We start from the raw sequence: 26005 nt of genomic DNA, 5'->3' as shown, positions 1-26005 counted from the left end.
GCTTCTGTCCATCTAGATAGTGCACACACAACTACCAGGACATACCTGTAACCTCTACATCTGTCCATTTGGATATAATCCATCTGGAGGACCTCAAAAGGGTGGTCAGGAGGATGAAATCTGCCTTGTTCCACCGGAATGCCTTTACCTGGATTGAACTGGCAACAGATCATACAGGTTCGCACTTTTTGCTTCGCTGCTGCACGCAGGTGCTTGTTAAACCAGATATTCTGTAAGCTGTCTAACATTGCCTTCTCTCCCAAGTGTGCTGGACTATGTGCTGTGTTTATGATCACTTGTACCATTGAGTCTGGAAGAAACCATGTAGCTTTGCCTTTAGTCATCCAACCTTGGTCAGTCTGGACCCCTCCTTGTTCAGTCCATTTCTTTATTTCATCTGAAGTGGCATGTGTCTGTATGTCGAGTACATCCTGAGAAGGATCCCTGACTGTCATACTTTTTGTCAGTAATGGTACCTCTATCTTTGTCATGTCTGTTGGTGTCTGGGCTGTAAGTTTAGCAGTTCGGTTTGCCAGGTCATTACCCTGGAAAATGGTATCTGTAACTTTAGTGTGTGCTTTGCATTTCATGATAGCTATGGCTGTAGGTAAATGTATGGCTTCTAACAGAGTCTGAATAAGCGGGCCATGCTGAATTTTAGTCCCATGGGAGGTCAAGAAACCTCTCTCCCTCCACAGGACTCCGAAATCATGAACTACACCGAATGCGTATTGTGAATCTGTATAAATGTTTACTTTCAAGTGCTTAGCTCTTATGCAGGCTTGTGTCAGAGCGATGAGCTCTGCTGCTTGTGCTGACAGTATGTCTATTCTTTGTGTCTCTATGACTTCAGTAGCAGTGGTCACTGCATATGCTGCCACTAACTCTCCCGTACTCGTTCTCATGCATGAACCATCTACATAAAGTGTCAGGTCAGGGTCTGTCAGTGCAATGTCTGTCAGGTCTTGTCTTGGTTTCGTCACTGTATTCAATATTTCCACACAGTCATGTGGTGCGGTGTCTACTGTACTCGAGGGCAAAAGTGTAGCAGGGTTAAGAATGTTACATCGTCTGATTTCTATGTGTGGCTGAAATAATGTCAGTTCATATCCTGTCAGTCTCGCTACGGTCAAGTGTTGTGTCTGTGTCCTGTTCAAGAGAACTTCCACTGCATGTGATACCTGGACCGTCAGGGGGTGACCCAGCACTATAGAGTCACTTTGTCTTATGGCTAGGGCTGTTGCTGCAACTGATTTCAGGCACGCAGGCAGAGCCTGGGCCACTGGGTCGAGTGTACTAGAAAAATAAGCACAAGGCTTGTGCTTTCCTGCTTGATCTTGTGTGAGGACAGATAATGCTGTTCCATCCCGTTCAGTCACGAAAAGCATAAAGGGTTTGCTGTAACTAGGAGTCGCTAAAACTGGCGCTTGACATAAGGCTCTTTTTAAATTCTTCAAATGCCAAGGTATGTTCTTGTGTCCAGGGGAGGACAGTCGAAGACGCTGCCTCCTGTGTTGTCAGCTGTATGAGTGGTTTGGCTAGATAGGCATACTGGGGAATCCATTGTCTGCAGTATGAAGTGAGGCCAATGAAGGCCCGTACTTCCTTTTGTGTCTTGGGCTGTGAAAGGTTAGCAATTAACTGAATACGTTCTTGTGTCGGCTGTCTACCCCTCTTGGACAGCAAGTGTCCAAGGTACACCACTTGCTGTGCACAGAATTGCAACTTTGAAGGGGACACTTTGTGCCCCTTGTCAGCCAGAAAGTGTAAAACTGTCAGTGATGCATTTTCGCAGTCTGGTTCTGATCGTGCTGTAATTAGGATGTCGTCTACGTACTGGAGCAGTGCAGTGTTGGCAGGCATAGTAATACTGTCTAGCTGTCTTTTTAATGCTTGGCTGTAAATGCTAGGACTCTCTGTAAAACCTTGGGGAGTTCTCGTAAATTTAAAACTGCGTCCATTTAAACTGAATCCGAAGAGATACTGGCTGTCTGGATGAATTGGAACGCTAAAGAAAGCATTCTTCAAGTCAATGACAGTAAAGAACGTTGCTTCAGAATCAATAGCAGTCAGTAATGAAGAAATATCTGGGACCACTGGGTATTGAGGGACTACAAATTTGTTCAATTCTCGAAGGTCAACAACTAGTCTGTAAACTGGTGGTGCATTCGGGTCTGTTCGTTTAAGGATAGGAATAACTGGCGAGTTGCATACATTCGAGTCAGTCTCCACTACCACCCCATGTGCAATGAGTTTGTCAACAATTTTCAATAAGGCCACTACGGCATCAGGTGGTAACTTGTATTGTCGTATACGTGGTATTACTACTCCTGCTTTGAGAGTGACACGGTGTGGTGTTATGTTCTTGTAACCTACATCAGTCGGACCTTGTGCCCATAGGTGCTGTGGTACATTCTGGAGTCTGTGGTCAAATTCTTTCAACACATAATGTCCCTTAAAATCACGTAAAAACAATCGCACTCCTTCCGGAGAACAACATATAACTGCTCCTAGTTCTTTTAATGTCTTTATACCAAGTAAGTTTTCTGGACATGATTTAGCAAGTAGCAAGTCTGTGGTACGTGACAGTGGACCAACTCCTAGGGAGACTGGTTTCGATACTTCATTAACAATAGGCTTTCCTGAAAATCCCAGGGAAACATTCTGTGAGCCCGAGAGGGGTGCCCCTGGAACCTCGTCATGGCTGATGGTAGTTCTGCTCGCCCCTGTGTCAATCAGAAATGTTCTGTCTTTTCCCAATACACGAGTATGTACATAGGGACCCTCTTGATCTACAGGAACCTCAATAAGGGGCAAGCCAACTTCCCTCTCAAGGCTGTTTCATGAGTATGCTTGGTATTCTGGATAGTCTAACTGTGTGTACTGATACATTTGTGTCGGGGCATTAACAGGCGGTGGTGGGGGTGGAAAATTCGCTACTGTCTGTTTTGTGCTCTGTGGGGTGCTATTTTGTCTAGGAACGTGTGGTCGTTCTTTGGTTCTGCCTGTAGCTATATTGTGTTTCAGGACAGCACATTCGTTTACATAGTGACCTGGTTGCTTGCAATAATTACAGTTCCCTTTGACAGGTGTCGCGCTATTTTTGCCATTTTTGTTCGTGTTTGCTGGTACCGATTGAGCAACCAGCACTTTCATTTTTGTCTCTTTCATGCGTCTCTTTTCCTGATCCTGCTCTTCTCTAATCCTGTTCTGGTGGTATTGTAGCATTTGCAACATTTCGGAAGTGCTGTTTGCTTGCCAAGTACTCTCAACCTTCAGTACTCTATTCTTGATCTGGGGTAGGGAATTCTCTACTAGTTTGCTCACGAAAAGATGTGGATATGACTCGCTACTGGGCTTAAGACCACTATTAATTGCAAAGCATTTCTCGAATCTAGAATAGAAATCACTTGTGTCCTCGTCTTGTTTCTGTTTACAGGCTGAAATAGCATCCCAGTCTTCCTTTTTAGTAATCAATAATCTCGGCAAGACCTGTATTAGGAGTTCAGGTAGTTCTCTAGCTTTGTCCCCAAGACCAACCCCCGGAAGCCTGGCTTTATCCTCTGTTTCCAATTCTGCCCAACTTAACTTTTTCTCTCCCACCTCCCAGTCCTTTTCCTTAAGCTTTTCATAAATACCAGCAGGCAACAGTACTTTCAATAATTTCAGAATGTCAGCGTACGTATAATCTCCAATGCGGAGAATGTCTTTTAATTCTCGGCGAAACCCCCCCGGGTCTTTATCATGGCAGGGCAGCATCTTTTTCATTTCCAGTATTTCTAATTTCGTCAAGGGGGTGTAAACATACACTCGTTGCAGCTCACCGGATGTATTTTTGACGGGATGTACCTCTCATAGGGGGTTCTGTCTGTCTATGTATAGGTGCTTTCTGTCGTGGTGTGGGGCGGGAAGCATGCATGTGGTCAGAGAATTTAAGTACTTATGTCGTTGATCCAGGATCACATTAATTAAGTCAGTACCCAGGCCTGTCCATCTTTCTAGAAGTATGTCGTCCAGTAATTTATACAAGTGACCAGGATCAGAATATTGACTTTCATACAATGTTATTAAATGTTGGACCATGTAAATACCGGCCAAACGCTGTTCGTTCGATGGGAGGCTCAAGAAAGTCTGAGCCACTATATCATTGCTATATATATTAGAATTGGACACCCACTGGGTGGCTGACCGGGCCAATTCCTTTTCGTGTGGGGTGTGAGATCGTTCGCTCTCTATCCGTCGTTTCAGTGCTTTTTCAGTAGCTTGGAATAGATTTTCAAGGGAATATCTTTCTTTTATAGCCGAACCCTGTTTACGGTAGTCGAGGCACTTGGGCCTGTCAAACTGTCGTGCCTTGCCTACATAATTTATCTTGTCCTTTGGCCCGTTTTCTGACTCTTCCGATGACTCACCCTTCTCGTCAGACCCTACTCTGTGTATCTCTAATATTTCCTTTCGTATTTTCTTTGTCATGCTATCTGTCTGTCCCTGTTTATCATGCCGACCGGCATCTATGTTATCACTCCATTCTAACAAACCATGTTTTACATCTCTGTCTTCCTCGTCTTGTTCCCTGATCAGACAGTTAATCATAAAACGTAGGATGTAGTTCTTGACCCCTACCTTTCTGTGTTCCATAGCCTCTTCTATACACTCGGGTCCCTCCCCCGTTCTAATGAAACGGTATATTTTATCTAGGTGTTCTTTCATGTCTGGTAGTGTGACCAAATAGTCGACGGCTTTTCTTAGTCTTAGTGAAAACACGAGCATTGAACCCTTTCCTGGTACTGGATCGTAAATACAGCGGGCGATTGCTACACCTACAGTAAACTTATATGGCGTTGGCGTTAACGTTGGCGTTGGCATTGGCCCTCCTCCCCCTACTGCCCCTGGCCCTACGTCGTCTTTCACGACCTGCTGGAGCTGTTGGAGCTGATCCGCTGATGGGGGCGGAGGGAAATCTGCGTCTACATAGTCCGGTGCGGGCTCCTCTAGATAGGAGGAAATAAATGCCTCTGATGCTGTCTGCTTCTTTCTACGTACTCTAAAGGGTACAGGTGGTGGCGTACGCGACCTACGGGGTGCGTCTGAGGCGGTCACTCTAGCTAGTTCTTCTGAGAGGACGGGATAAATACCAGTAACTACGGCATTTCTTTCTCTATCAGCCTGTTCTGCCTTGACTCGTTCCCCCTCCTCCCGCAGTTCTTTTTCTTTGGCTTTTTCCGCTGCTTGTTTACTTCTCTCTACTTGGTGGAATTCTTTCTCTGTTCTCCTATGTGACTCTTTGCGCCATAACTCAATGGCATCTTTCTGAGAGGGTCTTACTTTCCTTTTCCATAGCGCTTCCTCTACTTTCATAATGCATTCAGAATCCCATGTTCCTGAGGCAGGCCATCTGTACTTTTCCTCTAAATCCTTTGTGTAATCTACCCATAAGTCTTAAAACAATACGGCATCTAGCCCGTGCTTATTGTACATGTAATGACCAGGTGTGTCTCTAGCCGGGATGTTAACTGACTCTTCGAGTATGCCTTTCCTAGTCCCTATCTGACGTAATTTCGAAAACAGTGGCATGTTGAAACCAACTTAATGAAAAACACAATACACAAAAATACTCTGACTGAAACAATCATTCACACTACAACACTAAAACATTAAAACAGATACAGTTTGACTAGATACATGTACTTGAAAACAGTTAACTTTATGCACTGGAATACAGTACAACCATACCGGTCTCGTAAAGAGACACGTCTTTACCGTGCCCACGTTTACCATGGACCCGTCTTTACCGTGCCCACCGAAATGGACCCGTCTTTACCGGTCTCGTAAAGAGACACGTCTTTACCGTGCCTGTGTGAACGGACACGTCTTTACCAAGTTCATATAAATGAACCCGTCTTGAACTTTATGCGTTCCCCATAGTGGTACTCACCGGGAAGCAGAACTTGAAGGCCTCGGAAACTTGATACTGCCCGCGCATGCGCCACGGAACAGGTGGACCTTTGGAAACCTCGGACCTTGCTCTCTCACGGGTTGGGCTCTGGTTGGGATGATCAGCGATCCTCACCGCCTCGTGTGGATGCCTGGTCGCAGTCCGTCCTCCTCGGCCTGAGGGAGTAAGCAGGAAATCCCGCTGGCGTGTACACTTTGAAGTCCGTCACGGCTGTAGAAGGGGGCAAGGGCTGGACCTACATCTCCGGCGCGTGGGGAAGGGGATTTGTCCCTATTCGGGCGCCAGAATATGTGGTAAATAAAGTATTACCATGTCATAATTTCTATACTTAAACAAAGGGTCATGCATTAAATGAGAGGCAGAGTCCGTGGTGTCCGATTCAAAAGGGCTTTATTTCAGTAACTCGAGTTAAGGGAGAATCGGTTCCATCACCACTAAGGTTCAGGAAGGGTCTTCTGAACTTTATTCATAGAGTACAATATATATACATTCAATCTTGTACATAGGGAGGAGCGCTCCAGGCAGAGCAAGAGAAAGAGAGAGATAAGAGCATGTGGGCATGCATGAGGGCGTACATGTGGGCATTCACTTGAGGAGTCATAGGTGGGTGGATACATGGAGGGGGTCTGCATGGCCAGCTGGAACCTTTGCCCTACTTGTGTGCGCAACTTTGTCATGACGTGCAATTGATGTGTAACTGGGGGGAGCTGACTTTCGATCTAGTAGAGAGGCCTTCAGTGTCAGGACGACCTGCACGTCTGGTATTATCTGATATCTTAGGTCCGGGGATGTATTATCTGAAGTAAAGGTCGCTCAAGCAAAGGTTGCTCATCACCCTGAGCCGGCGTGGGCATATATTTCATATATTTCTTCGTTCATTGCGTGGGGGCCGTGGGCTTTCTATGGATGCGAGCTCTGCAAATCACTTAAATGGAGACAGAAAGGCTAGGCCCTATCTCTGCAGTCGGGTTCTGTTTACCTTCTTCACTGGGCAAGAATGTGATTCTGTAGAGCAAGCAGATAACTGTGTGCAAAATACTGTCTTGGCACTCCGGGCTGGGCCCCTCTCAGCTGGGCCAAACGTATGCGAGTTCAGGGACAAGTAGCTGAGCTGCAGCTTTCAAAGTGTCTGGAGGCATGAAAACCTTAATTTCGGGTCCTGGCTCAGAATGAGCCACAAAATGGGTTCATCTTGATATATTAAAAGTGCACAATACAAACACATGGCAACATGGGCCTCAGTGCAGAATTAACGTTTCTTTCATAGGAGACTTGGTAACTGACATTCTAAATGTGGGACGGAAATGCAGAGGCATCATTATTACAGGCATGAGAGGGAAAATGCATGGATGACATGCAAGTACACTAAACATGGGGTACACGCAGGGGACATATTGGCCATGTAAATTTCTATTTCCTCAGTATCCCAGTGCTACAGTCACCTGAAGTGCCCCGTCCAATTGCAGCTGGACATTTGACTTTAAAAGAGGGCGGTGAGAACTATTATAGTTGATCCTCGGCTGCATTGATAAAGTTTGCAATGAACGAAACGCGTCTGCCAGTGCCGAAATAAAGGATTTATTTGCAGTTTTCCCTGGAGTCTCGTTGATGGTCGACTCCGTGTCTGTGACAGGGGGTTTGGTGTTTATATATTGGGGTACGGCCACTATCACCCCTTTGACCATCCACTCCACAAGGTGTCCTGCTGATGTGTGGCAACTTTTGGTGGAACTACAGTGAAGTGGTAACAGCAGGACACGCCGCTTGCCAGTAGCCCAGCCCGACACACTGTGTGCACCGCGACGCGACGTGGGAAGTGTGTTGTGTACCTATGCAGCGCATTTGGGTGACAGCTACGAGCTACTGCGGAGGAGTGAGGGACATGTTAAACTGCAAAACGGCGCCTTCGAAAAAGAACTTTGGTGAGCACTGTTTGGGATTCAGGGGCAGACACCGCCCACTGGGGAGTGCAACTGTGCGTTACCTGTCTGCTCTTGGGAAATCCATGCCGGGTTTTCCAGTATCCCAGTGCTACAGTCACCTGAAGTGCCCTGTCCAATTGCAGCGGGACATTTGACTTTAAAAGAGGGCGGTGAGAACTATTATAGTTGATCCTCGGCTGCATTGATAAAGTTTGTAATGAACGAAAAGCGTCTGCCAGTGCCGAAATAAAGGATTTATTTGCAGTTTTCCCTGGAGTCTCGTTGATGGTCGACGCCGTGTCTGTGACAGGGGGTTTGGTATATATACATATATATATACATATGGATTAAGTTCTGTTTCCAGGATGAACCCATATATATATATATATACAAACAACCACATCCAGGACCCAACATTGGACTGGTAACTAGGAAGCTGTTTGTCAGACATCATCTTTATTGCAGCATGCTGGTAAAGCTGGGAACAGAAAGACACTCTCAGTCTAATATCAGTGCCAAACGCGTTTCGAGAGTCAACTGGCTCTCTTCGTCAGTGGCTTGGTAAGTTAAAATTTTAAGGAGGGCAGGTGCTAACTATTTGAAAATGTATTATGCTGCTGCTTCATTTTAACTTACCAAGCCACTGACGAAGAGAGCCAGTTGACTCTCGAAACGCGTTTGGCACTGATATTAGACTGAGAGTGTCTTTCTGTTCCCAGCTTTACCAGCATGCTGCAATAAAGATGATGTCTGACAAACAGCTTCCGAGTGGCCAGTCCAATGTTGGGTCCTGGATGTGGTTGGATGTATAGCGGCTCCCAAAGTCGCGGACTCGGCCCTTTGAGAGAATTTTCTGCAGATGAACGGTCTACATCATTTGACTGGCTCACAGACGTGTTCAATTTCTTTTCTTGTAGCCTCCGCGCTTTCCTCCTCTCTTTGCGCTTTTTGTTCCTTCTACAGCATTTTGCGGCTGCGCTTGGGGTGCCCATGATCTGAGGGTTTGACGCCGGTCCTCTATCATGAACCCCAATTCCTCCGAGGGAGTGAAGCTTTGGGGTTCCGACAGGTTTAAATGTTGCTCATTTTCTCCTGAGATTGATTCTGCATTGCTTGAAACAAGACTAGATCCTGAGCTTGAAGCATTATCCGAGATAGTTCCTTGATTAATAGAGATTAACGGTGGTTGGACTTTACTATTAATTGCCACTTTTTTAACATTATCGAAGCGCTTGGCAAAGGTAAAAATACGTCCAGTCTCATAATCGCGTTTGTCCCGCGCAAACTTAGTTATTTTGCGATTCATTATAACACTCTCATGTTTGTCAAGGCGTCTCTGTATATCTTCTCTTCCTTTTTTGACCGCGTCTTTTTGGTCTAATGCATCAAGTTCTGCAATTAACAACTCTATTTCAGCCGCTATTTCCACTCTATCAATCTCAGCATATTTAACAAGCATTATAACCATATTCATGGAGCATTCTAAATTATTCGTAGCCCATTCTTTCAGCATCAAAGGATTAGGTTTGTCAAATGAAGGTGCAATTAGAACACGCAGTCCTCTAGGAACCCTTCCTGCCTCTATGTACTTTTCCAAGGACTTACGTTCCCACCACTTCGTTAGTTCATTTTTCTGTAGTTTTTCAAGTTTTTTTAGCAAGTTTTTGATATCTTTCACCTCCGTGGCTTGCACATTGTGTTGTTGCCTGGTTCCAGAAGTTACCGGTATATTGGCAAACATAGCATCCGCACGCTCATCACGGTTCCTGAGCACGTCAGTTGTGGACGCCATAGCGCTAATATTTGGGCAAATATAAAGGTATGCACAATTCAATAATATAGCGACTTGTTTAAATAGCTTGTTCCAAGTCCAAACGATAACCTAATATTCAAATAGGTGTTCGGTAAGTAAAGTCTTGGAAAATAACAAGTCGCTAAAAGTCCTTAAATCTTCACACCCACAGCTCACAGGCAAAGGGCTCCTCTTCGCGCACAAGAGCAAACGTCTCACCTGCTCGGCAACGCAATCCGGACCTGGAATCCTCCGACGCCGTGGTCCTGATCTTCGCCAAACGCAGGCTTGCCGCTTCACCTACGTGACGCTCGGAGCTTCCTTGTTCCGCCTAGTGGGGGGCTGGAGTACTGTACCACTTCCGGGTTAAGTCCAACTATCGCGAACGATAACAGCCGCCGAAAAAACCAGCCACAAACGTGAAGAGGGTCCGTTGAACACGCCGACAGCCACTGCGTGTTGAAATCAATGGAAAACAACTCCTGAAGCAGTGAAAACACCAGGAACGGACCACCACAAAGGTTCTTCAAATTTTCAGTGCATTTATTAAGCCTCTCTCTCACAACATGACGCGTTTCAGCCGGGTCACCCCAGCCTTGATCACATGACGTGTCAGGAAAAACTCCACCCTTAAATACTATGATCAATGTAAAACCCTCCCATTCTTCGCATGAAAAGGGTAAGCAGACTTTTAAAAGTGCATAGTGCAAACGAGCAAAAGCAATTAGAAAAGTTCAACAATTCATTGTATACATTGCTCAACATAATATAATTATTGCTACTTAATCTAAAGAAAAAACACTTAAAAAGTGATATTTTGATAAGTTTGAAAATATATTTTTGTAAATGTCAGTATATAATTCATATGCAGTTGTGTAAAGTGGTGAAGCAAAATACCCTAAACTTGAACTACTGTGATTAAGGCTGAAAATTAGAAACTGAGGCTTAATTACTCCTTTATATTTTAGAAAAAGTAGCTACATTTATTTAATCAACTTTGAAAATTCCAGAAGAATCCTTTTAGGAAGCACGTTGGTCATTTTGGTATGAGGCAAATGCAAGGTCAGCCCAGTAAAAGTGAAGGTGTATTACTGCACTTTATAAACACCCTTGGACCGCCTATCGTCTTCCAGCCTACTAGAAGAGATCGCAACCTTTTCTATGTATGTATTACCGGTACAGGAGCACACTTTCTTTTCATTGGGACAGTGGAAGTACGCTAAGGGTGAGACAAGTACTCCTTTTCCACAGTGTCTTTTTTTAAATCAGCATACTTTGTGTTTTTAAAGGAAGGTTATTGCCCTCTCCCCTCCAGATTGGTAGAAAAAGACAGATATACCTGGGTCGTGGTGCTGTGACAGTTATGCATCAATGATAGCTAGGCACCTGGCAATACTTCATTATCAGACCTCCTCTTCCTCGTCTGAGTTGGAACAATATCCTACCCATTGCAGTGCCTGGAGGCAGATGAGAAAAATCACTAATAATGTAATGAACCCACCAAAAGAAGCAAAAGGAAGGTAGGACTTTCAATATGCAGCTAAATATGAAATGAACTGTGTTATATTTACTGTTGGTACATTCCCGGCCCACCCTCCTTTCCCTAACTCTTTGGAATGTGCTATTAGAACTGTCACCTAAAGGTTCTACAGCTCACTCCAGCCGGCTGGAACCTGTTGTGATGTTAAGACATGAATAAACGAAGTTCTCTTCAACATTATAACAAACTGTTATTTCCGAAAGGAAGGATGTGAATGTTTTTTTGATGAAAAGATGGGATATAGAAACGGTGCATAGTTTCCAGATTAGCGTTTACTTTTGTAGCCTCTCTAACGTTTCATGGCCGGGCAAAAGCTGTAACCTGTGTTGTTTAATCCAGCTAACCATCGCATATTTCTTCTTTTAAAGACATCGTCATCAGTCAGACCATGAATGTGAAAAGCTGGACGCGCCTCAGCCTCGTATGGCTGCCACACAACAGCTGGTCAAAGACATAATAGGCAAGTATATGCTCTGCGGTTTGAGGCAATGCGTTCTTTGAGAAGGTCTTGTCCTGGCTCGTTCGGTGTACAAGCCACATGCCCAGCTCATGGCTATTCCTGACCACTTGGATTTCAAAGCGAGAATTGTCTTGGCAATGCTGATTACATATGCAAAAACAGTTGATGGACAGAATGCAGAACAATGTCATACATTCACCCCAGTACAGAGATCTAGGCCTAAATCCATCGTTTTTCTGCTCACCATGTCATTCCAGTTTGAACCCAGCCATATGCAAATCCCAGCAGAGAGCAGTGGAGAGCCCAGGACTCACGTCTGAGCATACCCATCCCACTCAGGGTGACACATGCAAAAACAACAGTTGATGGACAGAATGCAGAACAATGTCATGCATTCACCCCAGTACAGAGATCTGGGCCTAAATCCATTGTTTTTTTGCCTAGCATGCCATTCCAGTTTGAACCCAGCCATATTCAAATCAGCCTTGACCCTGTGCCCCATGGGAACAGTCCAGCCCGAACTGCCAAGCCAGGTCCTCCCTGGACTGGAAACAAGCATCCTAGGACCGGATTCGGGCTTTCAGCCCTCATCAGCCAGGATAGCTTGATTCCAGTGGCATGGAGAGCATGGGACTCACGTCTGAGCATACCCGTACCACTCGGGGTGACAAATGCAAAAACAACAGTTGATGGACAGAATGCAGAACAATGTCATACATTCACCCCAGTACAGAGATCTGGGCCAAAATCCATAGTTTTTTTGCTCACCATGCAATTCCAGTTTGAACCCATCCATATGCAAATCAGTCTTGACCCTGTGCCCCATGGGAACTGTCCAGCCAGAACAGCCAAGTCAGGTCCTCCCTGGACTGGAAACAAGCATCCTAGTACCGGTTTCGGGCTTTCAGCCCTCATCAGCCAGGATAGCTTGATTCTAGTGGCATGGAGAGCACAGGACTCACGTCTGAGCATACCCGTCCACTCGGGGTGACAAATGCAAAAACAACAGTTGATGGACAGAATGCAGAACTATGTAATACATTCACCCCAGTACAGAGATCTGGACCCTAAATCCAGAAACCGGTCCCAGGATTCTTGTTTCCGGTCCAGGGAAGACATGGCTTGGCAGTTCGGGTTGGACTGTTCCCATGAGGCACAGGGTCAGACTGATTTGCATTTGGCCATGTCGGAACTGGGGTGGCGGTGTGAGCTAAAGAATGATGATGGATTAAAACCAGATCTGTGACTGGGGTGAATGTTTGCATTGTTCAGTCCTCCGTCCATCATCTCCTTGTGTTTTCTTTGTTCGCCCTAAGTTGGGCGGGTATGCCCAGACGTGGGTACCTTGCTCACTTTGCCACTGGAATCAGCTAGCCTGGCTGATGATGGCTGATTAGCCAGAAACCGGTCCTAGTATGCTTGTTTCCGGTCCAGGGAAGACATGTCTTGTCAGTTCAGGCTGGACTGTGCCCATGAGGCACAGGGTCAGACTGATTTGCATATGGCCATTTCGGAACTGGGGTGGCGGAGTGAGCTAAAGAATGATGATGGATTAAACTCAGATCTGTGACTGGGGGTGAGTGTTTGCAATGTTCAGACCTCCGTCCATCATCCCCTTGTGTTTGCCTAACGCTGATTATATTTCAGCATCTTTCAGGGCATGATCTTGAATTAGATCCCGCTCGGCACAGTGTTTTTGAGGTCAAAGTAACAACACTTATATGGTTTGTTCTTGAGTGTGGTTTTCCGAAGGATTTGCTTATTACGTTGTGTCTAATTGTTTTGGCATATACACATCTATTAAATCTCATGCAAGTGGAATTGAAGTAGTGTTTGCCAAGTTCATGCACAGGTCAGACAGGTAGCACGGTGCTGCACCCTGCATTAAAATTAAAAAACTCCCTTTCCTAAGGTCGTATAATCGTGACCTTTCACCAAGAGCTCCTCTTTGCCTGTTTCCCTGACCGAGGCAAAACGTTTGATGATGCTCGATTTCTAGCGCACTTCCTTTCTTTAGCCCTCGTTTCGAGGCCCTTGCAAAATCTGTAGGTAAAGCCTGGCAGATATGACAACGCTGGCTCTCAAGAGTAATGTTATGCACAAATAAATAAAAAATAACGTGGGGTACCCTGTTAGCACATATTTCCTAAAGTATTTGGCTTTTTCATTATCGTAATGGTTCATGGCCTTTCCATGAAGCTATATAGTATTATCTGCTTACTCTAACCCTGTATTAGACTGAAATGTGCGGTATTGCCAAAACTGCAATTTTTTTTAATAATGACTCTGTGGTGGATCTGTTGTTTTTTAATTACTCCTTAATTTTGCACTAGTTACTGTATTTGCAGTGTGCTCTTGGTAGGATTTGCATTCTGTGTGCCTCTTGTGCACATGCCCAGAAACCAACATTTTTGTATTTTTCTGTTTACCAGGATCAGCTATGACTTCTAGACTTGTCTTGTGGATGCCTGGCATGCTTCTGGCATGCAGACTTGGGCTGCTTTAGCCGCTTTAGCTGTGTTGTTTGCCTGAATGGTTTGCTTCATTGGTCCCAGGTCTCGCTCTTTGTCAGCAGCAAGACTTATCCTTCCTTTCAGGTTGTCTGTCCATTTACTCCCCAGTCTCATTCATCAAGATTGCTCCTTACTTGGATCAGAAGAGATCTAGATTACAGGAGACCATCTACAGTTGACAGACCCTGAATTTGTCTTTCGTTTTAACAGACAGAGCCAAGATCTTGCTTTACAGTTTCAATTTTCCATTATTGGGATACTTACAAGTTTTTGGAGGTTAGCTGGGCCTTGAGGCTGTTTTTAAATGGTTCCAGCTGAACAGCCTCAAGTGCAATTCTGATAAGTCTGAGGTACTCTTCTTCTGGTGCGCTGCGGAGCCAGACTGGCATGCTTGGTGGCCCATTAACATGTTTCCTCCGTCTTGTTCATCCCAAGTAGCTAAGAACTTGGGGGTCAAGATGGACAAGGGTCTGACGCTGAGATCCCAGATCCTTGGTGTGACGGGCACATGTTTTGGCCTCCTCAAGATGCTGCGGAGGTTTCTGCCGCTTCTGTCTGAGGAACATAGGAAGCTGACTGTGCAGGCTCTGATAGGCTCTAGATTGGACTACTCCAACGTCCTCTATCTGGGCCTGCCAGAGTTTCTGCTGCAGCGGCTCCAAGTTGTGCAGAATGCGGCCGCGAGGGCCATTTATGGCCTAAACAGGCGAGCCAGGCGAGCAATGTAAGGTCTGCCTTTTGCAGACCTTACATTGGCTGCCTATCCGTAAACGGATTGCTTTCAAGGCATTAACTTTGGTCTACAAAGCTCTTCATGCGGTGGGAGCTCAATATCTCCAAAGGAGACTCGCCTTCTACCAACCGGCTCGCTCCCTCAGATCAGAATCTCTGTTTCTGGCGGTTGTGCCGCGTGTTAAGAGAGCTCGCATTGGAGGCCGTTCCTTTGGACTGCTGGCGCCACAGCTGTGGAACACCTTGCCGTTGGCACTCCGGGAAGCGACTAGTCTACTCGCATTTAGGAAAGGCCTAAAAACTTGGCTGTTTGCCCTTTAGGTTTTTTTTCTGCCTTCTTCTGTTGTCTGCTTTCTATTTTGTTTCTATTACTGTGTTGTGTTATCCTGCTGTAGGTCTCATCTTTAAAAGCGCCGGGACACTCTTTTTGAGTAGCCGTGCGCTATATAAAAATAAATATAACATAACATAACATAACATAACATTTAATAAAACATGCATGGTGTGTTTTGTATTCAGAATAACAATAATGTTTCAGTGCATGTTAGATTTCAAACCTTGAGTGGGAGGAGGTGGTTTGTTATTTAAATCATCCTTTAGGGGTTGTTGGAAATGGGCTTATTTTCCGCTCACCACCAAGGATGTTTCTTGAACAGCTATTCTGTCCACTCATTCCCCATGTCAAATATCTAGAAAAGAAGGGAGGTAGTTGTGGTTGTGTAACTTTTTGTTCGAGGCATATGAGCTGCAGATCTCACACTGAGCATTAGATCGCCACCTGGTGTTGGGCTCGGATGATTGTATGTTGTTGTCGTCTTGGAAGAAGTCTTTGTAGTCACGAGATAGGTGACTCCTCCCTTGGACGATAGTGCGCATGGGCATGGACTCCATCCTTAGATTGTTTTTTTCCGCCACTCGGTTCGGATGTAACTTTTCCGCTCCGGTTCGAAATCTACTTTCTAAGTAGTTTGACGCATCAAAAACTTACTTAAACTCTTATTTCATCAGCTCGATTCCGGTCGTCGACGTGGGCCGTAGGGCCTATCCACGCCGTGAGGCCTAAAGCTCATGGAAAGGACGCCATTCAAGAAATGCCCCCAGTGTGGAGTAAAATTCCCGCACAGTGACCATCACAAGGTCTGTAACCTGTGCTTATCACCAGAACACGACGAGTCCAGCTGTCTAACCTGCGCATCCTTTTGATCAAAGAATACAATTCGGGATCAGAGGGCGCGTCGACACATCATGCAGAGATCAGCTCCGGAACTGGAGGACATCTTCGACGAGGGTCCAGATGTCCCAGAGGAAGATTCCGAAGATCTCAAAATCGAATCTGGGGCAGACGACTCCGATGACTCCATACCTTTGGGTCAACTTGTGAGTGCTACTGTTCCTGCCCCAACCCCAACACCCAAATCGAAAGTAAAGGTCAACACTCCGCCTCTGGGGCCAGTCGCGAACGAAAATCTACTTCAGATGCCCCGCCTTCGAGCTCGGCCCCGAAGAAAATACAAAAGCCTTCCGGTAGCTCGGGACCGAGCAAACCGCATGTGCCGATACCACCAGCTCCCTCAGCACCGAAACCGAAAGAAGTCCCAGTTCCGAAACCATTGACTCCGAAAGACAAACCGGCTCTGAACATAATAAAGCCTGCTTCCGACGCTTCCAAGTCGACGAAACCAGCTTCGGCTCCAAATGCAAGATCTTTGGAGCCAAAACCTACGCCAAAGAACTCTGCTACAACTCCTAAGGCTAAGGACAAAGAAAAGAGACAACCACGCTCGGAACCGATAAAAATCGGCACCAAAAGCGGTTCCTGATGAAGAGGAACTTTTTCACCCTGATCCTACACAGAAAAAATCTATACTGACCCAAAGACAGGACATGTTTCTACTGTGTAAGACAGAAAGAGTAAGTTAGATACAGCACCTCCAACTCAAGTGCCGGTAAAAAAGAAGGACTCTGCCACAGCACCTATGCGCCCTTTTTCTCCTATACCTCCTTCTATTCCACCTCTTCTTCCTTCACCTCCTCAAAATTCTCCTCCTCATTTTTCAACACAACATACACCTCATAATAATGATGATGATGATATTATGGGGGAGGGGACGACCCAAATGACCCTTTTAACTACCCAACAGATCCATCTGGCTGGGAGTACCCAATCCCACCAGATGTCCCACCGGATGTACCAGATATCCCTGACCCATATACATACCCATCCAAACCATCTCCTCCAGAAGATAATATTAGGTTTGGACACTTACTCAATAGAGCTGCCATCCATCAAGGGGTCACAATGCACTCAGATGAGGCAGAAGAAGATTTTCTACTTGATACTTTTGAACAATCCCAAAAGTCAGTTCAGATATTACCTATGATTAAAGGGGTCATTAAGCATGCACCAGAAGTGTTTAAAGATCCTGTACGTGCTAGGATCATAAACCCCAGAATAGAAAAGAAATATAGGCCTGCTCCTGGGGATCCTGCATACATTAAGGGACATCTACCTTTAGATTCCCTAGTCGTTTCAAACGCTAGAAAACAAGCAAACTCCCAAGCATCAGGTAAAGCGCCACCTCCTGATAAGGAGTCAAAGATGATAGATGCTTCAGGCAAGAGAATAGCTGCCCAAGCAAGTAACACTTGGCGCATAGCTAATTCACAAGCCCTCCTCGCAAGATACGACAGGGCTCACTATGATCAGCTAGAAACACTCTTACAGCATCTACCTGACCAATATAAAGCACAAGCTAATGACCTTATCCAAGAGGGTAAGCTAATTTCAAATGCTTTTATCAAGTGTGCACTTGATGCAGCAGACACTGCATCTAGAGCAATAAACACTGGCGTCCTCCTTAGACGCCATGCATGGCTACGCATCTCAGGCTTTAAGCAAGAGGTGCAAACTACCATATTAAATCAGCCATTTAACCAAAAGCAGCTTTTTGGCCCAGCTGTAGACATAGCACTTGAAAAGATGAAAAAGGACTCTGATACTGCCAAAAGTATAGGAGCTTTGCAGTCCCCACTATAGAGGAGGCTCCTTCTATAGAGGAGGCTCCAAACAAGCTGGAGCAGACAATTCATCTTCCTTTAAAACCAATACGCAAACATCCTCCAATAGGGGTTATTTTAGAGGAGGCTACAGAGGCAATAACAACAAGGGGAGAGGTCGAGGTAATAACAACAATCGAACCTCTCCCACCACAAAACAGTGACTTCCTTCCGCTCCCCCAACAGCATTCACTCCTGTAGGGGGGAGACTAACACAGTTCCTACCTGTCTGGAATTCCATCACAACAGACAAATGGGTAAGACGGATTATCCAGTATGGCTACTGCCTAGAACTTACAGCTACCCCTCCACATAAACCACCCAGACAGCGTTCAATGTCTACAGAACATCTTACGCTGCTCAAACAAGAGGTTCTATCATTGCTTAAAAAAGACGCAATAGAAATAGTTCCATTACAACATCAAGGAACAGGGGTTTACTCGCTGTATTTCCTAATACCCAAGAAGGACGGGACGCTAAGACCAATTCTCGACCTCAGGCCCCTCAATCTGTATATACACTCAGATCATTTTCATGTGATCACTTTACAACAAGTGCTCCCATTGTTGCAACAAGCGATTTCCTTATTACACTAGATCTCATGGACGCCTACTTCCACATTCCCATACATCCTTCTCACAGGAAGTATCTAAGGTTTGTACTAGAAGGACAACACTATCAGTTCAAAGTCCTTCCATTCGGGGTCACAGCTGCACCAAGAGTTTTACAAAGTGCCTAGCAGTAGTAACAGCACATCTCAGAAGTCAACACATGCATGTCTTCCCATACCTAGACGATTGGCTTATAAAAGCCAAGTCATTCAATCAGTGTGTCCAACACACATCTCAGACAATTCAAACATTGTACAACTTGGGGTTTACAATCAACTACACCAAGTCGCATCTCCAGCCCTCTCATGTACATCAATACCTACGGGCTACAATAAACACGTCTACAGCGCTAGCTTATCCCAGTCCAGCCAGAATACAGAGCATCCAAGCCTTAGTCACAAGGTTTCAAGACCAACACTCTCTGCCAGCCAGAGTGTTCATGCAACTAATAGACATGATGGCATCTTGCATTTTTATCGTCCCATATGCAAGACTGCAAATGCGCCCATTGCAAGAATGTCTAACACATCAGTGGAACCAGGCTCAAGGACAACTTACTATTCTATTCTATTCTATTCTATTAAAATTATTTATTACGCGCACTATCACCAGCGGTTTCTTGGCGCTCATTGACATATTGCGTTGACATATAGCGTTGGTCAAGGGAGACATATAGCGTTGATCAAGGGTGAGGGATTAATCATAGGCAGCTTGAAAGAGCAGGGTTTTTAGAAGTGTACGAAAGCAGTCGTACGATGGACAGAGACGGAGAGAAGAAGGTAGGGCGTTCCAGGTGGAGGGAGCCAGTACGGAAAAACTCAGTCCTCCATGCTTTTTCCTTTTAAATCTTGGGACCTCAAGGAGGTTTAGTGATGCTGAGCGAAGGGCTCTGGGAGGAATGTGACGGGACAAGGCCAAAGAGATGAACCTGGGAGCTGCGTCCGATAGGGCCTTAAAGGTAGTGCATGCCAGTTTGAAAGTGCAGCGTTTAGAAACAGGGAGCCAATGCAGGCTGCGGAGGAGGGGAGTGACGTGCTGGTGTTTGGGCTGACGGAAGATCAGGCGGGCAGCCTGATTCTGCACCAGCTGAAGTCGGTGGAGGTGACATGCAGGAATTCCTGCGTACAGAATGTTGGCGTAATCAAGCCTGGAGGTGATGAGCGCAATGACAACCTGGATCAGGGCCTCTTTAGTAAGAAACCTGCTGATCTTGCGGATCCACCTGAGGTGGAAGAAACAGGCAGAAGTGATCGCGTTGATATGTGGTCTCATTGATAGATCTTCGGAGATGATCACCCCCAGGCTTTTAACTGAGCTCACAGGAATAGGTGCAGTCCCCAAAGATGTAGGCCAGAAGGTGGTATTCCATGGGTGATTGGGGCCGCCCACCAAGACGAGCTCAGTCTTGGTGGGGTTCAGTTTTAGGTGGCTATGGTACATCCACTCTGCAATGGTCAGCATGGTGTCCTGAAAATTAATTCGGGAGGAAGGGAGGGAGTCTATGGGGAAAATTAACTGAAGGTCGTCTGCATAATTAAAGATAGTGACCGGGGAGTTACGGAGGGAGGCTAAGAGTGGTTGGAGATATAAATTAAAAAGAAGAGGGGATAGTGCAGAGCCCTGTGGGACACCGCAGGAGAGGGAAGTGAAAGGTGCGGAAAAGGTGGAGAGGTGGACGGACTGTGAACGCTGGTGAAGGAAGGATCTGAGCCAGTCAAGGGCCACACCTTGAATGCCGGCATTGTGGACACGGTCGATCAAGATGGTGTGATCGACCGTGTCGAATGCCGCTGAGAGGTCTAATAGGACAAGGGCTTGAGAGATGTTTTTGTCAGCTCCTTTCCTAAGGGTGTCCATGACTGCTACAATGACCGCCTCGGTGGAGTGGAGGGGTCTAAATCCCGCTTGTTGAGGATCTAAGAAAGATGATTTCTCTATAAAAGAGCTCAAACAGCGGGTAACGTAGGTCTCCAAGATCTTACCTAGGTAGGGGAGAAGGGAGATGGGTCTGTAGTTGCTGAGTGTAGTGGGGTCTGCATTGGGTTTCTTCAGTATTGGTAAGACTGCAGCTTGCTTGAAGGAGGATGGGACCTCCCCGGTAGCAAGGGAGTTGTTAAGTAGCGCTATCGGGGGGCCGGGGCAAGCAAGAAAGGCTCCTTTCAGGACCTGCGAAGGACAGCAATCATTGGGGGATCCTGAGCTGACTTTATGAAGGAGTGAGGAGAACTCTTGTAAGGATATGGGTGGAAATTCAGTCAGGATACTAGTGTTTGTAGGGGGAAGAAGAGGAGGAGTAGAAGAAGGGGTAGGAATATTGTTTTTTATTGTTGTGATTTTTTCTATAAAGTAAGAATTGAGCGAATCACAGAGGGTTTGGGTCGGCGGAGGTTGGGGGGTGACTCTATCTGGTATGGAGAGCTCATTTACAATTGAGAAGATGTCTTTCGTTTTGTTAGTAGAATTCAAAATTTTTTGTGAGAAGTATGCTGTCTTGGCTGCCAGGATAGATTGTTTATAAGATTTTAGGGTCTCAGTGAAAACAAGTTTGAGTTGAGGATCGTAATGGCGACGCCAGCGGCCTTCAGTTTGTCGCAAGGCGAGTTTATCCGCTTTAAGTTGGTCCGTAAACCAACGTTGAGCGTCGTGGGGGCGCATAGCTTTAATAGTTTTAAGGGGGGCAGCTTTGTCGCTAGCCTGACGCAGCCATTCGTCAAGTTTTTCAGCCTGATTCTCAAGTGAGGACTGCATTGTAGGTACGGTGGAAGCCAATAAGTCGTGGAAATCAGGCGGATTGACCCTTTTCCAGTTGCGAGCCATTTTGTTCTTAATACGGGGGGGGGGAGACACAAGGTGTGCAGTTGTAGGTGGAAGGAAATGAAGTAGTGGTCAGACCAGGAGCACGGGAAAACTGAGGGGGGTGAAATGTCAAGGTTTGATGTCCAGACTTGGTCGAGGATATGACCTTTCAGATGGGTGGGGGTGTGAATATGTTGGGAGAGGTTCATACCTTTGAGGAGGTCAGTGAATTCCACCGATGAGTGGCTTTCGTGGGCGTCAGATGGCCAGTAATTGAAATCCCCGATAACCACAATATTGGCATGGTTGATTGCCAGTTGAGCGATAGCGTCGCTGAAGAGTTGGGGAAAGAGAGGCATAGGATCCGGGGGTCTATATACAAGGACACAGATGAAAGATGATTTAGGGGAAGTGAATTTTAGTGCCAAGTGTTCTATTTTAGGGATAGGGGTCATCATGATCTCGGAAAAGGTATATTTAGAGCGGATAATGGCCACCACTCCGCCACCAGTCTTCCCCGCAGGCCGGTTGGCGTGCATAATGTAGTAGCCCGTGGGGATAGCTGCCAGGATATCAGGGGCTGAGTCCTCAGTGATCCAAGTTTCAGCTAAGAGAAGTATGTCAATAGAGCTTTGATGCAGTAAATGGAAGATCTCGAGCTGATGTCGAATAAGGGAGCGGGTGTTAAGGTAGTAAATTGATAAGGAGGTGGTGATCTGAGGCGCTAAGGGGGAGGGGTCAGAGAGGTCATCCAGTGGCGGGAAGTTAGAAGGGATAAGGATGCCACATGTTTGAGCCGCTTTGACAGCTCGGGCAGGGATGGGTCCAGAGAAGGTCAGTTCCAAGAGATCGGCGGAGGAGTAAGAGATAAAGTGGGCGTTACGACGGGGCCCTGGGCCTGGTCGGCCGCGGACGGGCACAGACGGGCTTGACTTATGCGCGACTTCGGCGTGAAGTCGGCGCTCCCGCTGCGCTCGTCCGCTGCGCTTCCTCCATGTCGTCATAAATACCCTGCAGGTGAGGGAGCACTAGACCGCTGACCTGCAAAGGTTGCGTGCAGCGCGGAAGTGCTGTAGCCAGCAAAGGGAAGTGGCGCTCTAGGAACTGACCCTCCGCAACAAACGGCACCAAGCCGGGGCGGAACGGGGCCAAGAGCGGCTGTCAGCGTAAGTACTGCACAGTTAAAAGGATGTTCCAAATACAGAGTAAATACAGAGCAATTTTAAAAATAAATGAAAACGTGTTTTAAAATCAGCAGCAGCGCATGTGAAGACCAGTTGCAGCCTCTGTCACCCACGTTAGCAGCCTTAGTCGCCGCGTTAGTCGATGGGCGGAGGCCAGAACAGGAACTAAATACTGATACCGGCTCGGCAGCACTAGACCGCTGACCTGCAAAGGTTGCGTGCAGGGCGGAAGTGCTGTAGCCAGCAAGAGGAAGTGGCTCTCTAGGAACTGACCCTCCGCAACAAACGGCACCAAGCCGGGGCGGAACGGGGCCAAGAGCGGCTGTCAGCGTAAGTACTGCACAGTTAAAAGGATGTTCCAAATACAGAGCAAATACAGAGCAATTTTAAAAATAAATGAAAACGTGTTTTAAAATCAGCAGCAGCGCGTGTGAAGACCAGTTGCAGCCTCTGTCACCCACGTTAGCAGCCTTAGTCGCCGCGTTAGTCGATGGGCAGAGGCCAGAACAGGAACTAAATACTGATACCGGCTCGGCAGCACTAGACCGCTGACCTGCAAAGGTTGCGTGCAGGGCGGAAGTGCTGTAGCCAGCAAGAGGAAGTGGCGCTGTAGGAACTGACCCTCCGCAACAAACGGCACCAAGCCGGGGCGGAACGGGGCCAAGAGCGGCTGTCAGCGTAAGTACTGCACAGTTAAAAGGATGTTCCAAATACAGAGCAAATACAGAGCAATTTTAAAAATAAATGAAAACGTGTTTTAAATCAGCAGCAGCGCGTGTGAAGACCAGTTGCAGCCTCTCTCACCCACGTTAGCAGCCTTAGTCGCCGCGTTAGTCGATGGGCGGAGGCCAGAACAGGAACTAAATACTGATACCGGCTCGGCAGCACTAGACCGCTGACCTGCAAAGGTTGCGTGCAGGGCGGAAGTGCTGTAGCCAGCAAGAGGAAGTGGCGCTCTAGGAACTGACCCTCCGCAACAAACGGCACCAAGCCGGGGCGGAACGGGGCCAAGAGCGGCTGTCAGCGTAAGTACTGCACAGTTAAAAGGATGTTCCAAATACAGAGCAAATACAGAGCAATTTTAAAAATAAATGAAAACGTGTTTTAAAATTAGCAGCAGCGCGTGTGAAGACCAGTTGCAGCCTCTGTCACCCACGTTAGCAGCCTTAGTCACACTTACAGACCTGGTGTTGGTAGACAGCCGCACACATCCCTCTCTGCAGTGGTGGAACACCAAAAACTTGTCCAGAGGGCAGCAGTTCCTCGACCCTGTTCAACAGAAAGTACTTACAACAGACGCATTCCTGACAGGATGAGGAGCCCATCTTCTACACCATACAACTCAGGGAAGATTGACCACTCAACAAAAAGTGCTCCACATCAATCACCTAGAGCTGCTAGCAATATTCCTAGCACTCAAGTCCTTCCAAGTACATGTACAGAACCAAGCTGTCCTAATCCGGACGGACAGCATGACAGCCATGTACTACATTTAAAAACAAGGAGACACCCGTTCTCTGCAACTGTCCCAGCTTGCACAGAACATTTGGAGATGGGCCATTCCACAAAACATATATCTACTAGCAGAACGCCTTCCAGGGGTTCACAATCAGATTGCAAAACTGTTAAGTTGACAAACACAACAGATTCACGAATGGGAACTACACCCGCAAGTTCTTCTACCATTCTTTCACAAGTGGGGTGACCCAGACATAAATCTGTTCGCCACACACGAAAATGCTAAATGCCCAACCTTTGCCGCCAGGTTTCCACACCCTCTGTCCAAGAGCAATGCGATATGGATAAACTGGTCAGGCAGATTTGGGTACGCTTTTCCGCCACTCCCACTAATACCACTAGTAGTGCTCAAGCTAAGACAACAAGCCTCTCAAAATGATCTTAGTAGCTCCCACATGGGCACCCCAACCGTTGTTCACAACGCTGCTACAACTCTCTCTAATTCCACATCAAAGACTGTGTCTGACACCATCCATGCTAACACAGAGCCATGGAGACATCAGACATCCAGATCCAAACAGTCAACTGAATCTGGCGATCTGGCTCCTGAAGTCTTAGAGTTTGGTTACCTTAACCTAACACCAGACTGTATGAATATCATTAAGGAAGCCAGAAGACCTACTACTAGAGCTTGCTATGCGGCAAAATGGAAAAGATGTGCCATTTACTGCACCAATAATCAAATTGATCCCCAGGATGCTTCAATACAGAATATCATCTGCTACCATCTACACTTACAAAGATGTACTCTAGAATATTCATCTATACGTCTACATCTAGCAGCCATTGCTGCATACCTCCAAAATAGACATATGTCATTATTTAGAGTACCTGCAATTAAAGCATTTATGGAAGGATTAAAAAGATTAATTCCTCCTAGGTTACCACCCTCTCCAGTGTGGAACCTAAACATTGTTCTTACCAGGCTCATGGGACCCCCCTTCCTCACATGGAAAACAGCTTTCCTTATTGGTATTACCTCTCTTAGGAGAGTGAGTGAGATTCAAGGATTTACTATATAAGAACCATTTTTACAATTACGCCATAACAAAGTGGTCCTAAGAACAAACCCTAAATTCCTTCCTAAAGTCATTACTCCATTTCATCTAAACCGATCAGTAGACTTGCCAGTGTTTTTTCAAAGCCCAGACTCTGTAGCAGAAAGAGCTCTACACACCCTAGATGTAAAAAGAGCCCTTCTCTATTACATTGACAGGACCAAATACTTTCGAAAAACAAAACAATTGTTTGTAGCTTTCTCACCACCACATAAAGGCAACCCCATCTCTAAAGCTGGGATTGCAAGGTGGATTGTAAAATGCATACAAATATGCTGTCAAAAAGCAAAACGTACATTAACAATTCCTCCTAAAGCGCACTCCACACGCAAACTAGGAACCTCTACGGCTTTCTTGGGGAACATTCCCCTAGAAGACATATGCAAGGCAGCAACATGTTCTACAACACATACCTTCACTAAACACTATTGTGTTGATTTGCAAGCCAAGCAGCAAGCTGCTGTAGGCCAAGCTGTCCTCAAAACTCTTTTTCAAACTACTGCAACAGATACAGGTGGTTAGATAGGGTAGATACTGCTGTATAGTCAATGCTCAGTGTGAGATCTGCAGCTCATATGCCTCGAACGGAAAATGCTACTTACCAGTATGCATCTGTTCTTGGCATGTAGAGCTGCAGAGTCTCACACACCCACCTTCCTCTCCGAGACCTGTATCTGTTCCAGTTCTATCTTACTTAGATATACACGCATGGACATCCTTTTTTCTTTCTACTAACTCCACCATTTCCCATCATGGCGAAAAACAATCTAAGAATGGAGTCGATGCCCATGCGCGTTATCGTCCAAGGGAGGAGTCACCTATCTCGTGACTACAAAGAATTCTTCCAAGACGGCAACAACATGCAA

At 46.2% G+C, this 26005-nt stretch overlaps 1 protein-coding gene across 1 annotated transcript in view; it reads left to right on the top strand.

Annotated features, from left to right (window-relative positions):
• Positions 1-26005, top strand: part of ZFAND1 (zinc finger AN1-type containing 1) — a 185574-nt gene that overhangs the window by 125219 nt on the left and 34350 nt on the right. Inside the window, exon 5 of the mRNA XM_086967000.1 lies at positions 11579-11670. Coding sequence (XP_086823126.1) covers positions 11579-11670 — 92 coding nt within the window. The remainder of the gene's footprint in view (positions 1-11578; positions 11671-26005) is intronic.

This window comes from Lissotriton vulgaris, chromosome 4_1 (assembly GCF_964263255.1).
Source record: "Lissotriton vulgaris chromosome 4_1, aLisVul1.2, whole genome shotgun sequence".
NCBI lineage: Eukaryota > Metazoa > Chordata > Amphibia > Caudata > Salamandridae > Lissotriton > Lissotriton vulgaris.
Note: the sequence above shows the minus strand (reverse complement) of the source record. Positions and strands in the feature narration are given on the sequence as shown.